At 47.6% G+C, this 22,438-nt stretch overlaps 1 protein-coding gene across 3 annotated transcripts in view; it reads left to right on the top strand.

Moving 5' to 3' along the window:
* Positions 1 to 14,400, top strand: part of TMTC4 (transmembrane O-mannosyltransferase targeting cadherins 4) — an 86,738-nt gene extending 72,338 nt beyond the window's left edge. For all 3 annotated transcript variants that reach the window (XM_045283785.1, XM_030888439.2, XM_045283786.1), the window contains 3 exons: positions 156 to 268; positions 11,716 to 11,785; positions 13,165 to 14,400. In XM_045283785.1, the coding sequence (XP_045139720.1) occupies positions 156 to 268; positions 11,716 to 11,785; positions 13,165 to 13,313 (332 nt within the window). In that variant the 3' untranslated portion in view covers positions 13,314 to 14,400. The remainder of the gene's footprint in view (positions 1 to 155; positions 269 to 11,715; positions 11,786 to 13,164) is intronic.
* Positions 14,401 to 22,438: the final 8,038 nt, after the last annotated feature.

Below are 22,438 nucleotides of genomic sequence, written 5' to 3'. Positions count from 1 at the left end.
TGCGTGTAGAGGGGGGGGGTGACACATTCTCCATTGGCTTTCTTGGGTGGTATCTCCATAGTCCTTGTGTCTTGCACCTAAGCTTTGAGTTGTGGAGAGAAACTAAAATGTTAACAAGCCCACCCACCCACGTTTTTTCTATTTTTCACTCACAGGTAATTTAGCCCAAGCTGAAGCCGTTGGAAGAGAAGCGCTGGAATTGATACCTAATGATCACTCCCTTATGTTCTCACTGGCCAACGTGCTGGGGAAATCCCAGAAATACAAGGTATTCGAACCGCACCCCGTTATTTCGTGCAGTCAGTGCCAGCACCCGCCAGAAGCCATCCACGTTTGTTCCGCTCAGTGCAGTGCAGGGTTAGGCCACGGATGGGGCAGTTTGTTTGCTTCCTGGACAAGTTGCCCTACAGCTACAGTGTCTGCAGGTTCGAATCCAATGCCCTTTCTCATGGAACCTGTCACTCAAACTAGGCTAGAGGAGGAGGAGGGTGGGGAAGAGAAGGGAACTGTCCATCAGTCTGCCTCCTTCTCCCCCAGGGCTAGTGGAGGGGACAACCTCCAGAGCAGTGGCAGGCTCACCGTGGTAGCTGCCCAGGTGCTCACCCTGCCGGGGGGTTGCCTCTCTCTTTTCGGGTGTGCTGGAGCACTGAGTTTGTTGCCAGTGGCATTGAGGGCACCGGAAAACAAAAGCAAGCCAGCCGTGAGGAATGCACAGTCCAGTTGTTTCATCTAGACTCTAGCCTCCTCATCTAGACGGGAGCAGTGTTTCCCTAAGCAGACAGTATCGCTCCCCTGGGGCACTGGAACGACGCGAGGAGGCTGCAAAAGTAGCTGCCTACACTTGATCCTGGATTATGGGCTATCGCCCAAATATTTCTCATGGACGGGGGACACTGAGTAATTTTTTTGTCTGAAGAGGGGGCAGTCAGCCAAGTAAGTTTTGGAACCCGTGATCCAGAGCAGGGGTCAGCAAACTGCCTCCAGAGCCGTACGCAGCTCTTTCAGGATGTATTTGTGACTGAAGTAAGATCACAAAATTTTTAAGGATATTATTCAGATGTTGATCATTTCATCTGTTTATAAAAATATATTTATGGCTCTTGAATAATTTTGTAATTGTTCTGAGGGACCCGATTGGCTCTTCCATCTCAAAAGTTTACTCATCCCCGAGATCGAGAGTAAGTTATAAGTAATCGGCAAGGTCCATGAGGATTCTGATGAATAAAAACAATGGGGTCAAAAACGGGATATTCTTAGGATCGGTTTCACTGGGACTCCTAGGGTTTGCCCTGAATCAGAAGGGACACCGCTACGTATGATTTCAGCACACCCACAGTTTCCATCAAGTCAGTTCTGCTGCACAGTGACCCCATGTGTGTCAGAGCTGAACTGTGCCCCATCATTTTCAGTGGCTCCTTTTTCAGAAGACGGTCGCCAGGCCTTTCTTCAGAGGCTCCTCTGGGTGGTTTTGAACTGCCAACTCTACGGTTTAGAGTCAAGTGCTCAACTGTCCACACCACCCAGGAACACTACCCTCCACCCCGGATATATTGAATGACAGTTAATGTTTCTGAAGGAGCCCTGGTGGCATAGTGGGCTGTGCATTGAACTGCTAGCCCCAAGGTCAGTGGTTCAAATGCACCAGCTGCTCTGTAAAGGGAAGATGAGGCTGTCAGCTCCCATAAAGAGTTTAAGTCTTGGAAACTCAAAGGGGAAGTCTTCTCTGTCCTGTGGGGTCACTCGAAGTCCGACCTGACTCTCTGGCTGTGCGATTGAGAGTTTGGTATTGTTTCTGGTAACAATGATCCTGAAACTTCATAAATGTGAGGCTCTGAGAGAAGCTTGTTAAAGTGTAGTTTGCCTCCCCACTATGAAGTACACCCCCCCACCATCACCACTATTGAGCATTTTAGTGGGTTGAGCAAGGTCAAAGAATGTGCACTTTTAACAGGCTGGGCATCTTCACACTGTTACAGAAAACCCACTCGTAGAAGCCGTGCCTTAGCCCTTTCCTGAGAGGCTTTCTTTCAGAATCAGAGACTTTATCTTCTTTTGATCACCCTGAGGCTAGGCCTAAAGGTAGTGGCAAAATCATACCTGTCCAGGGCTCCTCTCCTTTGCTCAGTCCCTCTATGTCGCTTTTGCTGGCACAAGGTAACACCTGGGCCGTAGCTCTCCTTTGTGAGCGCCAGAGTGGAGTAGCTTTGCTATACATTGCATAATTTCTAGATTTTGCTTCAAAAGATAGCTTATTGAGAGATCTTGTGGATTTACCAATGTATAAAGAGCCCTGGAGTCACCGTGGATTAAGCATTTGGCTACTAGCCAAAAGGTCGGCAGTTTAAGCCCACTCGCCAGTCCCCTGGAGAAAGATGAGGCAATCTACTTCTGCAAAGGTGTGCCATCTCAGAAGCCCAGGGGAGCAGTTGCGATCTGATCTATGGAGGCCCTACAAGGGATCAACTTGAGGCAGGGGTTTTGTCCTGGAGTGGGGGGAGGAGGCGGTATGAGGTATGTGGGATCCTTCGGATGACCCATCCAGTCCACTGTGCCGGACTGGGGGGGTCAGAAGTGTGGGTGCATCGCCCACACAAGGCAGTGACAGTGAGCCTTCATCACGATGCAGCTGGTGTAATCACTGCGATTTCTATTACATGGAATTTCTATTAAGGTGACAGAGCCCTCCCCCCACCCACCTGTCCCAGTTCATTCTGCTTCCAGCACCTTCTCCTTGTCCTTGCCCCCAGATCAAGGATAAATGCTCTCTAGGACAGAATGGAGGGACCAACTTGCCGTTTCTCCACACACGGTGTCCCCTAGTTGTCTAGACCAGGGCACCGAGGGTAAGAGACGGAGACAGGTGCAGGCTGAAACAAGGAAGCGTCTGTGCCTTCCTGAGCCTCCAAGAGGAGGGAGCGCGCATGGCCCCTGGTCCCTGAAGCACTCACTTGGGCGCAGTTTCAAATTGAGAGTCTGGCATGTCAAACAACTTTATGTGGGGGGTGGGGATGCTCACCAATTTCTACTGCTACCAGGCAGCTAGGTGCCCAGTGCTCGGCGCTGGCGAGGTGGCCTGTGCCCTCGCAGAGTGCCGGGTGGGATGCTCTGGGGATGAGTCCATTCTGATGGAGGGGCAATGTGGTTATGAGCCGGAGGGGCGGCCTGACAGACCTTCCGGCTAGGTGATCACTGAGTGGACAACTCCCTCCTCACCTATTCACTTACTGTTTCACATGAATTTTTCTGTTACCGTGAACTTTGGATACATTCCTGTCCTTAGTTTGGCTCTTCGTGGAGGTCAAGGCTAGTCTTCGGTACTAGTTTTCTATCTCCCATGCTGCCGGGCATCCGTTAAGAATGCCAAATGACTCCTGATCCCATAAAGATGTATGTGTCTGCAGTCTCTCAAGGAGAGCATGAGACAGGGCAAGGGAGCAAAGGCAGAGCCTGTAAAGTGACCACATCTTGAAACTATATTTCCCAGAACCCCTTGCTACTCTGATGGAGGGTCCCAAGAATCTCGTGAGTACTGCACCCCCAAAAAAACCCTCACTGCTATGGAGTCAAATCTGCCTTGTGGCCCCCCTATAGGACGGATTAGAACTGCCCTGTGGGTTTCTGAGACTGGAACTCTGTACAGGAGTAGAAAGCCTCATCTTTCTTCCAGAGAACCCTTACAAACCACTAGTGGGCATGCAGAGCAAGGGGCCAGAAATACCCAGGCTGCCCAGGCTTTCTGTTATGGGTTTCTCCCTCCTAGGAGTTTCTAAATAAAATGCTGCTGTGATGCCCTGGGTCTTACACAAGTCGATGTTTCTCCTGGTAAGACAAGAACCTAATTCCAGTAACACATCCAAGAAATCCCAGGGCTGTAAACGAACGTTGAGACAAAGACCTTCCCCCACTGTCAGCAGAGAGCACCTGCTCCCACAGCCTGTACCCTTCAGGACGTTTCTATTCATGCCTGTGGTACGTATGTTAATGAAGATATAATTATGAAGTTTAATTTATTTTATTAGACAAATCATATCAATAAGGACATGCTGTCTTCTTTTTTAAGAATGCCAAATGAGTAGATGTGACCCAGTTGAGTGCCTCTCACATTCGGCTCTGCTGTGCGCAGGCATCTAGGATCTGCTCGGAGACCTTGTGGGACAACACAAGTGGTCTGCCACCAAGTTCATTATTAATCCTGGAAACCCGTAGGACAGGGCAGAACTGATCCTGCAGGCCTTGTGAGCAAATTGCCACATCACTTTCCAATGGTAGGGTTAGGGGGCTCAAACTGCTGACGTTTTGGTTAATGGCCAAGTGCTTAGCCCCTGAGTCACCAGGGCTTTTTATTCTCAGTATACTGTCATTATCAGACATTATCTTCCTCCCTCAGCTGCCCCCACCACCACCACCACCACCACCACCTCATAAGCCAAACTTACTGCCATCGAGTTGATTCCAACTCATAGAGAACTCTGTATAGGGTTTCCTGCAAATCTTCATGGGAGAGCTTTGTCTCTCTCCCTAGGGGCAGTTGATGGGCTTCAACCTCCAGACTTGTGGGTTAGCGACCCACAGTGCCCGCCACCAGGACTCCTCCCCCAAACCAAAGTCAGTTCTAACAACCCTAGATAGGGCTGCCAAGGCTTTATAAATCTTTACAGAAACAGAGTCTCATCTTTCTCCTGCAGAGCAGCTGGTGGGTTTGAACTGCTGACCAGGCAGTTAACAGCCCAATGCTTAGTCACAGTGCCTCCAGGGTTTTTCCCCCAGTAACCCTTTGTACCGAACTGCAGTCCTGTAACCGCTTCAGGCCTCAACTTAGTCACCTGTAAAATGAGCCAGTGATCTCCCCTACCTCCATGGCCAGGTGATCTGAGAAAAATGCACAAGGATGCAGTTTGCAACTATAATAAGATTAAGAAAACCCTCATTTCCATTTAGTCAATTCCAATTCATAGCAATCCTTTATCAGGCAGCGTAGAACTGCCCTATGAGTTTCTGAAACAGTAACTCTAAGGAGTAGAAAGCCTCATCTTTCTCCCCCAGAGTGGCTGGTAGTCTCAATCTGCTGACCTTGAGGTTAGCTGTCCAATGCTTAACCAGTATGATGCGCGAGCTCCTCTGTATTGGGGTAGATAGGGGTAAAGTAATGCTCATAGAGCGAAGCCCTAAGAATCATAAAAACCTTTAGAATGTATCTCGCTGCTGTACCACTTAATTCTTCCTTTGGGGTGAATGTGGTGGAGCGAAGAACACAGCAGTGTTTTCTAGCACTTAGAAATGTCGCCTTCCTTACTGCTTTCCTCCTCTCTATCACTAATTCCACTGTGGTTTATTTAAGTCAGTTTGTACTTAGAGAGCTGTTTCCCCCAAACGCCAGACGTTGTTGTCAAACTTCACGATGTTTTTCCTATCTAGATAATAGCTGTTTTATTACTCACTTGATCTCTTTCTTAAAGAGATTTCTACCTCAGATAAATATGCTTAAGGTGGAAACCTCAGCTGGTTACCGTAAGTATAAAGTAGCTGTAGATGTAAAAAAAGGTCATGCAATCCCAGATACTATTTCTGGATCCCTGGGTTGCATCCTGGCTGCTAACCGCAGGGCCGCAGTTGAAAACCACCAGCCACTCTGCAAAAGGAAGACGGGGGCTTTCTACTCCCCTCAAGTGTTACAGTCTCGGAACCCACGGGGCAGGTCTACCCAGCCCCCCACAGGGTCTCTGTGAGTTGGCATCAACTCACTGGTGGCGAGGTTGAGATTTTCTTGCCAGTCAAGGCCTGAGGACTGCACTCTCTTACCCTCTAAAGGAGTAGAGGGCATGCCCCACAAATGACCAGCATGGAGACTTTGCCCCCAACTGACTCAAGAAATGAAGGAGCCTTGGCTAGGGAGCCACGTTCTCCTTACAAGAGTCACGGTTTCCACCTTATTTCTGAAAAGCAATACTAATTGTCATTAAGCTGGTCCTGACTCAGGAGGACCCCGTGTGCTCTGTGGGGTTGTCAGGAGCTGAGTTTCAGGTCCACATCTGAAGACGGGCCTCCGGGTGGACTCCAGGCTTTGGGTTAGCAGCTGAGCACATTGGCGCCCATCAGGGATGCCTAACTTCTTATCAGTCGTCCTAAATTATCCAATCTGATCCAGGTGGGGTGTGAAGTGTTCCTTGTGAAATGCCATCAGAAAAAGCAAGCTTACCGTGTAAGGGGCAGTGGCTGCTGCAGTGGGCATTTCTTCCCTTGCCGTCTTGTGTAGCTAATGTAACATGGCTACCTGCCCGCCTTCTCCGCCCAGGGGTTCATAATTACAGGTGCACTGCTCAAGGCCTTTCTCTGTTTCCAGGAGTCCTGGTGACTTACTGGTTACCTATTGTGCTATGAGACACGAGGTCAGCAAGTCAAAACCACCAGGTGCTCCTCTGAAGAAAGATGAGGCTTTCTACTCCTATGCAGAGGGGCAATCTCAGAAATCCACAGGGGCAGTTCTCCAGAGCCCTATAGGGTTGCTAGGAGTCGGCATGAATTCAATGGCACGGTTTAGGTGGGGTTTTTGCTTGGTTTTGTTTTTCTCTGTTTCATGTACTGCCTTAACGCTTTGTCTAAAACATTTCAGAAAACAGCATCTTATTTTTCCGATGAAAAGACCAGCCCCCCTTGGAAATGTCCGTTCATCTATTTGCCAGGTGGCACATAGTCGCAGATGCACTGCAGCTTACAGCATCCACACACCTGCTGCCGCAGCCCCATTCATAAACAGCCCAGTGCTTTCCTGAAAGGGCCTTAAAAAGCCTGCTTTCACATGATAGATGAACAGTCCGTGGGCTCCCTACACCTGCTGGCATTCGTGTTCTAAAGAGGCTTCCTCCCAGGGCCCAGGTGCAGGCCCGGGAACCAGCTGAGCCAGCCTGTCCTGGCAGCCCCGCTCACTCCTCCCACACCCACAGACCATCCTCCTACCCTCTGCCCCCTGCTTTTGTCACTGGGCCACCATTCTGTTTTCTTATTCCAAGCCAGGAACCTTTGATATATTTTTCCTCATTCCCTTCCGTACCCCCTGTTTTCTGCTGGTTCCTTCTCAGTCGTGCCCTCAGCCCCCCACCCCACCCCCTCGGCCCTCATCATCTCTCTACCAGGATTCAGGCCCGGCCCTGCCAAGAGCAACCAGGCTGTCTGCCTTAGCTGGTGCTATCATAACAGTAATACCCCAGCGAGTGGCTTTAAGAAACAGCAATGTCCTCGCTCTGAGTTTATGAGACCAGAAGTCCGAATTCCAACGGTTGGTTCTAAGGAAACACTTTCTCTCTGTGTCTTCGGGTTCTAGTTGGTTCCCAGGGCGGGGACCCGGCGTCCAAAGGATGTACTCCAGTCCTGGCTCTTCTTGTTCACAGTCATTCTCTCTGACCTTGAGATTGACTCAAGGTCCAACTGAATCCTGAACCTACTAGCCAAAGCCAAACTCCTTCCCACCAGGCAGTTCTGAGCCATGGCAAGTTCATAAGACAGGGTAGAACTGACCTTGCAGTTTTGCAAGACTGTAACTCTTTACGGGAATAGAAAGCCTTATCTTTCCCCTTGGGAGCGGCTGGTGGTTTTGAACTGCTAACTTTATGCATAACTCACAACGCCACCAATACTCCCTGTGCACGTGAAAGCCCGCCTTGTTAACATTAGCTGCCAGCCCTCCTACCTCGTGCACATCAGAGAGGTGAGGATTTACAACCCCCAAGATAATCACATTAGATCACAAAATGCGAGATAATGGCGTCATACTGAGAATCCTGCCCTAGCCAAGTTAACACAAGGGGGTGGGGGTGGGGGACACAATTCAATACCTAACAGTCCCTAACCAGATGTAAGCCCCCTCCTGCCCACCATCCTGAATAACACTGCCATCTTGCAGACCTCTCTCGGACTTCCCTTCTGTATGAAGCCCACATTCCTGGCACTTGAGAAATTAGTTGACTATACAAATAAGTGAGTCTAATGTCCCCTAAAAAAGACCTGACTTGCTTTTATTCCTAAACCCTGTATGTCTAATGAGCACTACTTAATGTGCGGGGCCGGGGGGGAGGCATTTTTAAGTAGGTTTAGGTGCCCTTGTCTTCTTTTTCAGGTGTTAAGTGGACATGTTTTAAAATTATCACAAGCAGCACAGCTCCTAAGCCTTGACCGCAGGTCTGCACAGGCCGACAGTCCGTTCGAGCCCTGCGAGCGACATCAGCTGACTTCTTGTCTGTTGTCCTGATGCCTTACTCAGTCCTTCGTAAACTTCATTTCTGAAACATGTGTTGTTTCCCTGCCCCAAACTCAAAAAAACAAACCACTGCCATCAAGTCTGTTCCGGCCCCCAGAGACCCTACAGGATAGGGGAGAGCAGCCCTGTGGATTTCCACGACTGTAACTCTTTACAGGAACAGAAATCTCTGTCTTTCTCCCTCGGAGCAGCTGGTGGGTTCAAACTGCTGACCTTGTAGTTAGCAGCCTAACATGTAACCACTACGCCACCAGGGCTCCTTTGTGGGTGATGATAGAAGAAGCAAAAACCATCATCTAATCCAGTGATTCTCAACCTTCCAAATGCCGCGACCCTTTCATACAGTTCCTCATGTTGTGGTGGACCCCACCCCCCAACCATAACATTATTTTCGTGGCTACTTCAGCACTATAATTTGGCTACTGTGATAAATCGGGCGACCCCTGAGAAAGGGTCGTTCGACCCCCAGGTTGAGAACCGCTGCTCTAATCCCTAACTATGGAGGTTTGAGCTTCATACTGAGTTGGTTATGCACTAAGTTGGACACACACACCCCACCCCAGAATATGCGTTAGTTTCCTAACCCTTATACATGTGGGTCTAATTCCGTTTGGAACTAGGGGTTTTGGTTTTTGCTGCTCTGGATGCTACCAGGTCAATGAGGCAGGATCCCTGTAGAATGCGTCTTCAACATGATTCCCTTTTGAGGTATAAAAAGAGGAGGTGAGGCACCGAGACAAGCTAGCCCTGGCCAGGGGGCCAGAAGCACAGATGTGTTAGACTTGCCCAGGCAAGGGCTCTGGAAGCTGCGATGAGGGTCTTCTCCAGGGATGACCCAAGAGAACTCTCGCCTGCCCCCAGAGCCTCTGCCCTGTGTTCTGACTTCCAGCCTCTTGAACTGTGAGGAAATAAGGTTCTGTTCCTTAAAGCTACGCACAGGTGATAACACAAAAGAGGAAGGCCGTCAACAAGATGCACGGGCACAGTGGTGCCACAAGGGGCTCAGGCATGGGAGCAATGTGAGATGGCGCAGGACCAAGCAGCGCTTGACTCGATGGCACCAAAAGACAACAGTTGGTGGCGTTTATGTTATGGTGGCAGGAGGGAGCCACGAGATTGATACAAAAGGCATCTTGGGAAGGTGACTGTGGAGGCAGTCGATCACTATCCAAATGTCCGTGAAAACAGTTACGAACTAAAGCCAAACTCACTGCCCCGGCGTCGAGTCTGACGCATAGTGACCCTATGGGACAAGCTGGAACTGCCTCTGTAGGTTTCTGAGACAGTGACTCTTTATGGGAGCAGAAAGGTCCGTCTTTCTCCCTTATAGTGGCTGGTGGTTTCAAACTGCTGACGTTTTGGTTATCAACCCAACACATAAGCACTTAGGCATCATTTCTCTGTGTTATGGGAGAAAGGAACTATTCCGTTAGCAAGTGCTCAGGAAAAAGGCCCTGCCTTTTAGTGACCTGACTGGGGGTGTGTATGTTTGGAGGAAATGCAAATAGGTCTCTGCAGGAATCGGTTCACCTCCATGGAGGATGGGGGAGGAGGGGCAGAGTGGCTGTGGTCCTGGGTCATGGTCATAGACAGTGCCGTGCCAGGTGACACTCTCCGCTCATTCCTTCCAGCTGATTGGCCTGCTCCTGGTTTGCTGGGGGGGGGGGGGGGGTTCTTCGGGAGATTAAATAGGCCTCGAACTCCTGTCTGGAAAGCCCTGGAAATGAATTCATTGATACTCCCTAAGAGGACACTTCCACAGACGTCCTCAACAGTGCAGGCCTTTCCTGACTTGACCTCCTCTCCCCTTCACTGCACCCCAGACCAGGCGAGCTATTTGCGCTGCTGCTGCTGCTGCAGTCAAGTCGGCCCTGCCCTCATGAAGACCCCCGTGCTACAGAACCAAGCGCTGCCAGGCCCTGTGGCATCCCCTGATGGCCTGTGAGCCATACGGGTCCATTGGTTGCTTTTCAGAAGTAGCGCGCCAGGCCTTTCCTCCTGTTCTGCCTTTTTCTGAAAACTACACAAAACCTGTTCAACATCCTAGTGACCAACACCCAGGCTTGACTTCCATGGACAGAGCTTAGTGGTTGCACACGCAGTGAACCACCCAGGAAGGGAACCCAGTCCTCCCACACGGGAGACAAGTATTCTACCGCTGAGCTGCTAGTGCCACACGCCAGGGTCACTGCTTAAAGGCATGGTCATACAGTACTGGACCAAGTCATGATCGTCGACAGTGTGTCATCCATTCCAGGGGCAGGTGGAGAGCTCACCAGCATACCTGTCCCCGCTACTGGTCCCATTGCTTTGCATTGTCTCTGGTTGCCTAGCACCCGCCCTCCGCCAGCTTTGCCTGGCACAGGCCTCCCTGCTGACCTTTCTTTTCTTTTCTTTTCTTTTTTCAAGGACCATTTGTTGGCCTTTAGGAGTGTTTTCCAGTCCAGTCTGTTGGGGCACCACACCCTGGCCCCAAAGTCCACCTTCAGCTTTCCCTGGGGACCTCGCCACTCCTTTCCCTTGCTGTTCTGTTGCACCCCCTTAGTGTTTTGCCTCGGTGTGGCGGGATCAGATCGGGTGCAATTCCCACACTGTGTCTCCAGTGTTGTCCCCTGTAGGGCTATGGGTCAGTGAGGGGTGTCATGTCTCATAGTGGGGCCAGCCATGTGGTCCTCTCTGTGGACTGGCTGCTCTAATTGGGGTCATCGTCCTCAAGGTCTGGTGGGCCAGGATGTGCTCCACTCTCTCCTCCTCCCCCTTCATCTGCTCCCGTGTGCTCCGATCAGAAATGTCCCTCTCCCGGAGCTGCAGATTCAATGTCGCCTTTTGAAGTAAATTCTTCTGGGGGGAGGGGCAGGTATCCACTTAGTATTTGGGACTGGGGCCAGCCCACCAGACCCTGCTGACCTTTCAAAGCTCCTGGGCCACAGTGCAGGCTCTTGCTGGGCCGCTGCAGTGTTTCTGGGAGAAGAATAAAACCAAATCGGTTGCTGTCCAGTTGCTTCCGACTTATGGTGGACCCATGTGTGTCAGAGTAGAACTATGCCCCATGGGGCTTTCAAGGCCAAGATCAAACAGCTTGATTGGCGGGAACTGTAGGTAGCTTTGAACCACCAACCTTTGGGCTGGTCGTTGAGTGTGGAAACAACTGTCTGCGCCACCCAGGGACTTGGCTAGAAAAGAACTGAGGCACCCCAAGCTCACTACCACCGAGTCCAGTCTGACTCACGGCTGTCCTTTAGGGGGAACTGCCTGTGAGTTTCTGAGGCCATCGCTCTCGATGGAAGCAGCTTCGAACTGCTGACCTTGCGGTTAGCACACTAACTGCTGTGCCCCAGGGATCCTCTGGGAGAAGAAGAAAGTGGTCCTGATGAGGACGCTGAACATGTGAAAGCCACGGGCCCCAGAACTGAGCATGTGGTCCCCGGATGCGGTCTTCAGTTCTCATGTCCTTCCCTTTGTAGGAGTCGGAAGCTTTATTCCTCAAGGCAATTCAAGCGAACCCAAAGGCTGCAAGTTACCATGGTAATTTGGGTAAGGACCTTTTTGTACCCCATTTGACTCATGCTGAAATTCTATGTGATTTTAATGACACTTGTGCATTTCTGTAAAATCAGTGTTTTGGAGAATGTTCTATCAAACTCAACCCTGTATTGTCCTCTATACGCTGGTTTAGAAAAATACATTTTTTTAAAAAGTATCCCAATATTAAAGTAGCAAAGTAGTAGTCCTTGTAAATATTATTGCCTGACTAGAACAATCCCAAAATTTCCATTCTCTGTGTGAGAGATCCTAAAATGGTAACCTGAAAAGTGCTCTGGAATTTTGCAGGCTCAATTAGGTGCACACACACACACACACACACACACACACACACACCTTCCATGATGAACCTTCCCATTCTAGCCTGGTCTTCTCGGCTCTTAAGCTTCAGTTATTGATACATTTACAATGGCTTATTCCTTTCTTGTGTTTTTACATTTTAATATTGAAGGTATTGTTGTTATTGTTGCTGTTGTTATTGTTGTTCTAGAGTATAAAATACCAAAATCAATTGCCCTTGATTTGATTCAGACTCATAGCAACCTTATAGGACATGGGAGAAGTGCCGTGTTCTACCTTCACTTTTCCGAGACTAACTCTCTTTATGGGAGTAAAAAGTCTCATCTTTGTCCCATGGAGCAGCTGGTGGTTTTGAACTGCTGCCCTTGCAGTTAGTGGCCCGATGCATAATCACTAACTCACCAGGGCTCTTTTTCATAGTACAGCATACTGGTCTCCTCATTCGTGTGTGTGTGTGTGTGTGTGTGTGTGTGTGTGTGTGTGTGTGTGTGCCAAATCTAATCCAGTTTTGCCCTTGTAGAAAGTTAGTTTCACCCACAAAACCATCAGAGCAATCTGATAATAAGCCTAGCAGTCTAATCACCAAGCTTATGTCAGCCATTGTTTTATGCCCGGGTCATGATGTTAGGGCCCTCGTGTCCAGCTGGCACCAAACAAGTTGTTGTTTCTCCAACGGGTGGAGAGAAATCTGGAAGACAACCCTCCTGGACTTTCAGATGGCCAGGCTTCTGAGCGGTACCCAGCGGCCTGCCATATCTGGTTGAGCCTCCTGGAAATCTCCGGGCAGCCTGGAGCCGTTGAACGTACAGTTCTTTGTGCTTCTTTCTGTAATAATTTTGCTGCAGGCAGATGTATCATATCTAGTGATATGAAGAACCCCGGGAGGAACTGGCCAGAAAAGCCAAGCACCAGGGGGTGTGATGACAATAAATAACGTTTATGGAACAAACAATATTTTCTCAAACGATGATTTTTGAAAACTGTTTGCACAGGTTCTTTGCACACGTGACAGGGAGCACGGCAAGTTATTCAGAAGCATTTCCAATGAAATCCATCCCTTGCTTTTTCAGCTGTGCTTTATCACCGTTGGGGACATCTAGACTCAGCCAAGAAACACTATGAAATCTCTCTGCAGCTTGACCCCGCCGCCCCAGGGACGAAGGAGAATTATGGTCTTCTGAGAAGAAAGCTCCAACAGTTGCAAAAGAAAGGCGTCTGATCCTTGGCCTTTCTTCTCTCTCGCTTTCTCTGTTCATGTGTGCGTGTGTGTGCATGAGGCATACCATTCACACTATCAGGTTACACTTAACCATTGAAAAGCCTAGACATGGTTATTTTATTGCGTTAGGGTTTTTTTCTGATGTGGGGACAAAAAAAAACATGCGAAGAGATTATAGCACCAGCGACATACTCTTGAATGCGTGATGTGGTTTTTGCATATTGAAAATGTATTTTTTTCTGACAATTAACTGTAAAATCTACAACTCCAAGGATGAAGCCTTTTTGTAATTAAAAAGATAAGGAGAAACAACTGATCCCGAGTGGCTTTCGGTACAGGCCGCCTCCATGAGAGGTGTGAGCATCAGTGTGCATTACACGCCTCTTGTCACCAAGACAAGTGACTGCCCGTTTGTATAAATGTCAGATATGTTTGTATATTCGACTTTTTATTTAATGACCAGAGCGAATAAATCAAGACTTTGTTTTCATTCTTTTATATATATATCTGTGAATTTCATTGGTAAGGAAGTATTTATTTGTATTTTTAATGTTTTGAACAAAGCAACTAATTGAATGAAGAATGAAAAGTTTTAACATCTAGGGTATCTATTGTAGCTTTTCTTTGGGAAGAAATTGGCCCCTGTGGTAGTTTTTGGATTCTCCACTTGTGGTCTCAGCATGTAGGAAATGACGTGGTGTCTCCCTACACTGTCACTTTCAGTAGGAATGTCGAGGGCCGCTGAGACGACAGCAGACATCGCCTGAGGTGTGAGTGTCTGGTACACGGCAAGCGGTCAGAGGGCGACGCCTCGCTGTGAATCGCTTGTCTCGTGTTTCTAACTGGAAACCAGTTTTCCATTTTGCCTGATGAAACTGCAGAAATCGCTTGATCCACACACACTGCAAACGTGAAATTCCTCTCAAAAGGCACTCCCTTGGGGGAATTTGTGTGTTTTGTTTGTTTGTTTTTGTTTTTAAGAATTGGATTCTTTTCTTGTTGTATTTGGACCTCGGTAATCATGTTTATTTGTGAAGATTTATGCAATCTCTGTAATTTCTTATGCAGTAAAACTATTACACAGAAACTTCCGTGCAAATATCAGACTGCCTTCTTCATAGATGATTGTCAAATTAGCAAGCTTTGTGTCCTAGTTCCTCTTGGAATGAAGTCGGTGACTCCTTTGTTCTATCTGTCCCTTCCCTTTGGCTTTAGGTGCATTAGAAGGTCCCCTTAGAGCTGTCCTACTTCAGAGAAAGGGGTAAAGACCTATGTAAAGATGAATTTATGGTTTCTACACTCACCTGGGCCCAGGTTGGGGGGAGCAGGGGAGGGGGAAGACCTGTAAAGTGTTTTAAATCCATAACTCAAATTTATGATGGGTAAGTTATGTACAGAAAAGAAACTGCTGTGTTCCAAACTTTTCTTAAAGGATCCCAGGAGAACAGTGGCAGTTTACATATCTCGTACAGGCAGACGCTGTCTGATTCTTCTTTGTGCTCCGATAGAGTTCCGCTTGGCAGATCATAGATGCACTGTGTACTTTGTTGACTTTCTTTATTTCTCTTTTTTTTAACTGTACGGGTCTTCTGGGAGTGAAAAAGAAATGGAGCTTCTTATAAAAGTCCCTTCAGGATTCCTTGGGTCTTTTTGGCCCTACAGATACTAAAACTTTACTGTCAAATCAAGACATACAAATCTGGGATCCCTGCCTACAGAACAGATTCCTTTAGCTGTCACTGCTTTCTCTCGGGACTTCCAGGGCCGCTGTTTTCCTTCCAGAGGAAACAGTCATTAATTTGATGGATATTTCAGAAAGTCTCTTTATGTTGGCAAATTTTGGAAGTGTACCATCTCGGTTCTTTTCTTCCTTTTTTTAATTTAAATTTTTTTAAATTTTAAGGCAGCAACCCTCTTTATTTCTTGTGTTTGCTTCGCAAGACTAAAGTGGAAAGCAGTCTTGATAGATACAGCAAATTATATATATAATTTCCCCTCCTAACTTTAAGAATGTTTTTTGCTCATCAGAATTTGGGTGTGGAAAACCAAAGCAAGGGTGTGTATATTTGATGGCTGGGACTGCCGTAACAAACTACCACAAACCATGTGTCTTCCCACAAAAGAAATGTATTCTCAGGGTTCTGAAAGCTCAAAGGCTGGGCTGGGGCTCCAGGGGGTGACCCTGCCTTCACGCTTCCAGCGTTGGCATCCCCAGGCATTCCTGGGCTTCCAGGGTCATCCCTCCCATTTCTGTTCTGTTTTCCCACAGTCCTGCGTTTCCTTGGATCCCTGGTGGCATAACGGTTATCTGTTGGGCTGCTAACAGAAAGGTCAGCAGTACGAAACCACCCGCTGCTTCCTGGGAGAGAGATGAGGCTTTCTCCTCCTGTGGCGAGTTGCAATCTCAGAAACCCAGAGGAGCAGCCCTGCCCCGTCCTCTAGGGTTTACTCTAAGTTGGCATTGGACTCGGCAGTGGGTTTCGTGTTTGTTTTGCATCTCTGGGTGTCTTCTCTTTCTGGTAAGGACACCAAGCGGGTTGGACATAGCACCCGCCCTCCAGTGGTTAGGACCTGAGCATACCATGCTGGGGGATAGAATTCAACCCAGCCCCACGCATGAGCTAGACGTCTGTCATCCCTGCCCTTCTGGACGGTGAGCAACACGAAACCCTGAGACGGGCTGGGGCTGGCTGGCTGTTGTCTCCACATGTGTGACTGCTGCCGAACCATTGCTTCCCTGGCCCTCACTCATCCCATGTTCGCTTTGCTTTTGTATTTTAGTGCAGGCTTCCCCCCTCCCCCCACCCCACCCCCAGATTTCATCATGTCAGACCTAGGCTACCATACTTGGACAGGGCTTTTTGGGATCCCGAGTCTATCGTTTCTGGTTCATTTTAGATGTCTAACAGAATAGAAGAAAGCGCCGCACCCACGAGTGCTGTAGGTCCATGTTCACATCCATTCAGCTTGGACTCTGGAGTTGACAAAACTCAAGCGTTAGCAGCTCTCTCGCCTGAATCTCTGACCCCATGAGCAAGTTATTTTGTATTCCTCAGACCCCAATTTGTCATATGTAAAATGGGACTAGTAAGACTGCTCATCTGGCGATGGGATAGGTAAAACTCCTGAACCAGTAAACCCTCACTAAATGGCCATTTTCTATTGGGAAAAGGATCTATGTTCTGGAGCAGATAGATCTGGTCTTAAATTCATTTCCTTATTCCTTCAATAAACACCAAGTGCCGACTGTGTCCCATGTTTGAGCCCATTTTGGCAGCCACTGTGTCACCCCAGCTTGTTGAGGGCCGGCCTCTTTTTCACTGCCCCTCTACTTCCCTCAACATGATGTCCTTTTCCAGCTCTGGTCTCTCCCGATAACATGTGCAAAGCCGATGACACAGAGTCTCACCATCCCTGCCTCTAGGAGCATTCTGGCTGCATTTCTTTCAAGACAGGTTTGTTTTTTCTTTTCAATATTCTTATAATTCAAATGAAGACATCAGTCTTCCTTAATCAGTGTCAAACGTTCACATAAATAAGGCAATTGAATATGCCATGGCTTGGGCCAGGCGGACCTTAGTTCTCAGAGTGCCGTCCTTGGTTTTCAGCACTTTAAAGAGGTCTCACGCAGCAGATTTCCTCAAAGCAGTTTGTCTTTTGGTGTCTTCACTGCGGCTTCCTTGAGCATTGACTGTAGAGCCACTCCAGGCAAAATCTTTGATACCTTCAATCTTTTCTCCATTTATCGTGATGGTACCTGCTGGTCTGGTTATGAAGCTTTGGGTTTTCTTTGCATTGAAGGCTGCAATGCTTGATCCTCATCAACAACTGCCTTAAGTCCTCCTCCCTTTCAGCAAGCAAGGGGGGATCATCTGCATATTGTAGACTATCAATGAGCCCTCCTCCGATCTTGATGTCGGGCTCTTCTGCATCTAGTCCAGCTCCTCTGATGGCCTATAGATGGAAAAAGCATGGAGGAGGAGACAACCCTGTCGCACACCTTTCCTGATTTTAGACCATGTAGCATTCCTGTGTTCTGCTCATGCAACTGCCTCTTGATTCGTGTACAGGTTCTGCAGGAGCACAATGAATTGTTCTGGAATTCCCATTCTTCTCAAGGCTATCCATTGTTTCTGATGGTCCATAGAATCGAACACTTTTGCATAGTCCATAAAACACAAGTAAACATCTTTCGGGTATTCTCTGCTTTGAGCCAATATCCATCTGACATCAGCAATGATATCCTTTGTTCCCCATCCTCTTCTGAATCAGACCCGAACCTCTGACAGCTCCCTGCAGGGTACTGCTGCAGCCATTGTTGGATGATGGTCAGCAAGCTTTTACTTGCATATGACATCAATGAAATTGTTCTATAATGTGTGCACTCCTTTGGATGTAATTTTGGGTTCAGACAGAAGCACAAGTGTTAGGATGGTGCAGGCCCAAGCAATACTTTGTCCTGTTGAACATAGGGTCACTCTGATTTAGAACTGACCTGATGGCACCTAACAATAATTATGTTCCAGACCCACATCCTGTCTGCCAGTTTGTCTTCTGTGGTGCTTCCCCTAGTGCTGTGATTATAGCGGGCATGCAACTAGTATTTCAAATGCTAGAAAAGTCATCAATGGCGGATTAGTTTCCAAACTAAGAGTCAAAAGAAAAGACTGGTAACCTATTACCCCAAATTTGCCAATGAAAACCCTATGAATATAGTGCAATACAGTGTCACCAGAAGGGGCTCTGTGGGAGAAAGATGAGACTTCCTACTCCCATCTGCTCCCAAGAGGTAGCTGGGTAGTTTTGAACCACCAACCTTTGAGTTAGCCACACACTTACATCTTGAGCCACCAGGGCCCCTTGGAGAAGGGATTGGAGAGAGGCAAAGGGGCACCAGTAGGCCAGTAGGAGAGCTGCTCTAAGGGCTGCTGGAGGACAGGGAGGATGGCGACTGGGTGTATCCAGTGGCCATGGAGGGGGGACTGTGGACTGGCCATCAACTTAATGATGGAGAGGAGATGGGTTGGTGAGGGAAGGAAAGGTATTAGAGATTTCCATACAGTTAAACACAGCTGGAAGCCATTGAGAGCGAGAAGACAAAAAGAAACCAGAACAAGCATGAGGTTCTTGAGAAGACAGGGGAAAAATAGGATCCAAACCAGGTGGAATTGGACCCTAGGAGAGAGGCTATAAAGCTTCAGAGTGTGACGCAGTCCAGATGCGTTTGGCCAATTGGGCAAACCTCAGTCGCAGCATTCATTAGCTTCATTGTAAAAATATCACCCTTTCTCAGCTTCCATTTCTTCATCTAAAAAAAAAAGGCAGGTAATAATAATACTTAACTTTAAAAGGTGTGAAGATTAAACTCTATAGCCCCACTGTCCAGCATGATGACCACTGGCCACAGGTGCCTATGAAGCATTAGCCCGAATGGAGGTGTGCTGTAAGGGTGACATACCCACCAGTTTTTGAAAGACTTGGTACAAAAAATAATGTACGGGATCTCACTCATAATTCCTATATTGATTTACATCTTGAAAAGATAATTTTTATATACTGGGTTAAATAATATATTATTAAAATTCATTTTACCTTTTTTTTTTTCCTTGTTTATGTTGCTACTAAAATGGGGTTACCTACAAGGCTTGCTTCTGCTCGCTTTGGATTTCCATTGGCCAGCCTTCAACTGGAGCCAGGATGATGTAGTGGGTTACGGGTTGGGTCATAACTTCAAGGTTAGCAGTTCTAAACCACCAGCTGCTATGCAGGAGAACAATGAGGCTTTCTACTCCCACACAGATTTACACTCTCAGTTCTGCTCTGCCCTATGAGATCCTGAGTCCGAATTGACTCGATGGCAGTGAGTTGGATTTTTTGTTTTTGCTTTTGTTTTGGTGCCCTTGACTAGAGTATATGGCAACTACTCGGTCATCTACTTCATTAAAGAAAACTCTTGCACCTAATTGTGGCCATCTAACTAATTGAAAAGGTCTTTGTTGGTTGCCCACAAGATCCATATTTCTTCACTCTCCCCCGCAGGCTTTCACACGTGGATCAGTCCTGTGCCCTTCTGAAACAGGCCACCGGTGCCCAGTCTGACAGGATGGCATGAGGGCCAAATAGCCCGAGCTATTTGCAGGGAATGCTCTTCTCTACAGAATAATTAGAGCTAATAAAGCTTGAGAGGAGGACAATTACAAAACCATCCGTTTTGTTTCGTCTCCAGTGAACGGGTGGATTGAGGCAAAGATCAGCGAGGAGTAAAGCCACTAGCTGGGCAGTTGACCCTGGAGAGACCAGGTCGCCACCCGCGGGGCTGACTGACCGTGTGAGCCCCCCGGTGCTCTGTGCCCCCACCGTGACGCGCGAGGTGCACAGAACTGCCCACGGAACGTCCTCACACACAACTTTCCGTCAGAATCCATGCATGTTTGTTTAAACCTGTTTAGGTCCTAATTTTAAATAAAAGGCCTCAACAAGACACTTTGCTAATAAAGGTCAAACTTATTGTGTGAACGGGATTATGGTTAAGGAAGAATGTCTCCCCCCACAAGTAGAACTACATACTACGTCTGCAGAGGCGGAGTCGTCTGTGGGGTGGGACCCAAAGAAAGGGGGGAGGGGGCTTGTGAGAAGAGGAACGATAGAAAGGAAAAGAAAGGAAGAAGGGTGGAAGGCAGGAGGGAAGGTCGGAGAGATGGAAGAAAGGCGAGGGAGAGAGAAAGGGTGTCCTGACTGGACAGCCCAGGTAAAAAGTGAGATGCACTTGATAAGGCTCCGTACGCCCTCTGCTCACGCGTCCCAGGGCTCACGAGACATTGAATGTTTCCGCGTGTCAATCTATTATGAAGGTCTGGATCGGGAAGCCTCATCTTTCTCCCGTGGGGCAGCTGGTGGGTTTGAACTGCCAAACTTGTGATTACCAGCCCAACACTAACTCACAGCACAAGAAAGGGAAAAATAAAAATCACTCAGTGGTTCAGTATGCGTTCCATTAGCAAATCTTAGGATCTTACAAGCAAACATTAATTTGGTGATGAAAGGGTTAAGTTACTACCCCAAAGAGGAGTGGAGCCAGGATTTCTGCCCGCTTTCAAGTCCCTCCATTCACATCAACTCTTGGCGCTAAGAAGGAAGCCTATGGATAAAACAACAGCAACCAATGTCTCTTTTTTCTTTTAATTCTTAAATTAAAAAAATAGCAGTTTTATTGGCACTTCACCCACGTGTTATGAAATTCAATAGTTCAATCATATCAAGAAGAGTTATACAATCATTACCACAACTGAGATTTGAGAACATTTTCTTCTTCCTTGAACTCATTGTTAGTAGTGTAATTAATTTTTTAAGTTGTGGCAAAAATATACACAGCGAAGCATTCTCCAATTCAACTTCCACATGTATAATTCAGTGCCATTGGTTATAGTCTTCGTGTTGTGCAACCGTAATTGATACCCTTTTCCAAGTTATGCCACCACCATGAACATAAGCGGAATGTCCCCTAAGCAAAAACTCTTCCTCCTTCACCCATGGATGCCATCGGTCAACTTTGGTTAACAAAAATCAATATTTCTTCTTTTTTTTTAAATCATTTTATTGGGAGCTCTTACAGATATTGTAACAATTCATAATTCCATTAGATCAAGCATGATTGTACAATTGCTGCCACCATCAGTTTCGAAACATTTTCTATCTTCTTGAACTCCTTGCTATCAGTTCCCCTTTATCCCCTCCCTCCCCTGCCCTACCCCCATGGAACCATTATTATTTTACTATATATTATTGCTATTATTATTGTTTTGGGGTTGTTTGTTTTTAACCATATCTTACATCAACCAATGTATCCCTTCATTGGTAAATCTGTTCATTCCCCTCACGCGGGGTTATACAGTCATCATTACTATCAGTTCCCCCTTCTGTCCCCAACTCCATCCTCTCTTCCCGTGCCCTCGGGGAATCATTATTCCTGTTACTGTTTCTGAAGGGTTATCTGTCTTGGCCTCCATGCATCAAACGATCTTAATTATACAAATGGACCTATGCAGGTCTAACAAGATTAAAAAGATAAAATAAAGACCACGATGGAAAGGGGAGGAAATATTAAAGAACTAGAGGATAGTTATGCATTTCATCAGTGCTATACTGTGCCCTAGATATATCACACACACACCCCATGTGTCGCCCTTTTGTGAGGGACCGTCCAATTATCTTACAGGTGGGCTTTTGGTCTCCACTTTGTCCACACTCCTGCACGTCAATCTGTTGCTTGTTACAATGGGAGCAAAGCCACAAAGTCGCTGAGGAACCCCGATCACAGACTTCTTGCTGGGTGCCAGCGCTTGACACCTCATCTGGACTGGTTGGGGGTTCCGCACAAGGGGGCCGCACTGAAAGTCTAAAGGTGTAATGGGGGGCAAGGCAGGGGGACACTAGCCTGCTCCATCCCTGTCTACAGGAAGAGCAATGGGGACTGGTAGGAGGCGTGCCTTTCACCACAAATGCTGGGTATTGAAAGGGTACAAGTGCTGCTGGGGAAGCAGGTCCCAGGATGTGGAACCCTGAGAAAAATGAGCGCTGGACTGATGGTTGACAACATGTCCTTCTCGCTATTTAACAGAGAGGTACTCGTCTACACTGGGTCAGGATAACAGTTAAACTTGGAACTATATATGTGGTCTTCTTCTTGTTTTTTCTTTTGGTGTCCATCTATTTAAGAGAGGCAGGATAAGCAAGCCCAAGGACACAGCGACAGAGCTTTGACTGGGGTGGGGGTGGGGGAAGGAGCATGGGAGGGGAGGAGGCGGTGGGGTTGGGGGGAAGGAGTGGTGACCCCATAACGACAGGGACTGGGGAATAGCAAGGGTTCTAAAATTGACGATGAGGAAGGTGTATCGTTCCTGGTCATGTTTGATCAATTGAAACGTATTCGAGAACGATCAATATTTTTAATAGTCTATTTTTTCTATCAGGCCTCTTTTCATCTCTCCTCACAAAACTCTTACCAAGTTACCCCTTGTATATTGTTCTGGGCCAAATCAGAGTGTTATTTTGTGTGTGCATACCTTTTAAAGATCTTTGCTTAATGGGGAACATTCTGGCTTTATGCATCCTCATCTTTTCCCAGC

Source organism: Echinops telfairi, unplaced genomic scaffold (assembly GCF_000313985.2).
Source record: "Echinops telfairi isolate 266 unplaced genomic scaffold, ASM31398v2 ScPeMD7_7467;HRSCAF=8505_0, whole genome shotgun sequence".
Lineage (NCBI taxonomy): Eukaryota > Metazoa > Chordata > Mammalia > Afrosoricida > Tenrecidae > Echinops > Echinops telfairi.
The sequence above is the reverse complement of the archived record's forward strand: the minus strand, read 5'-3'. Positions and strand labels throughout refer to the sequence as shown.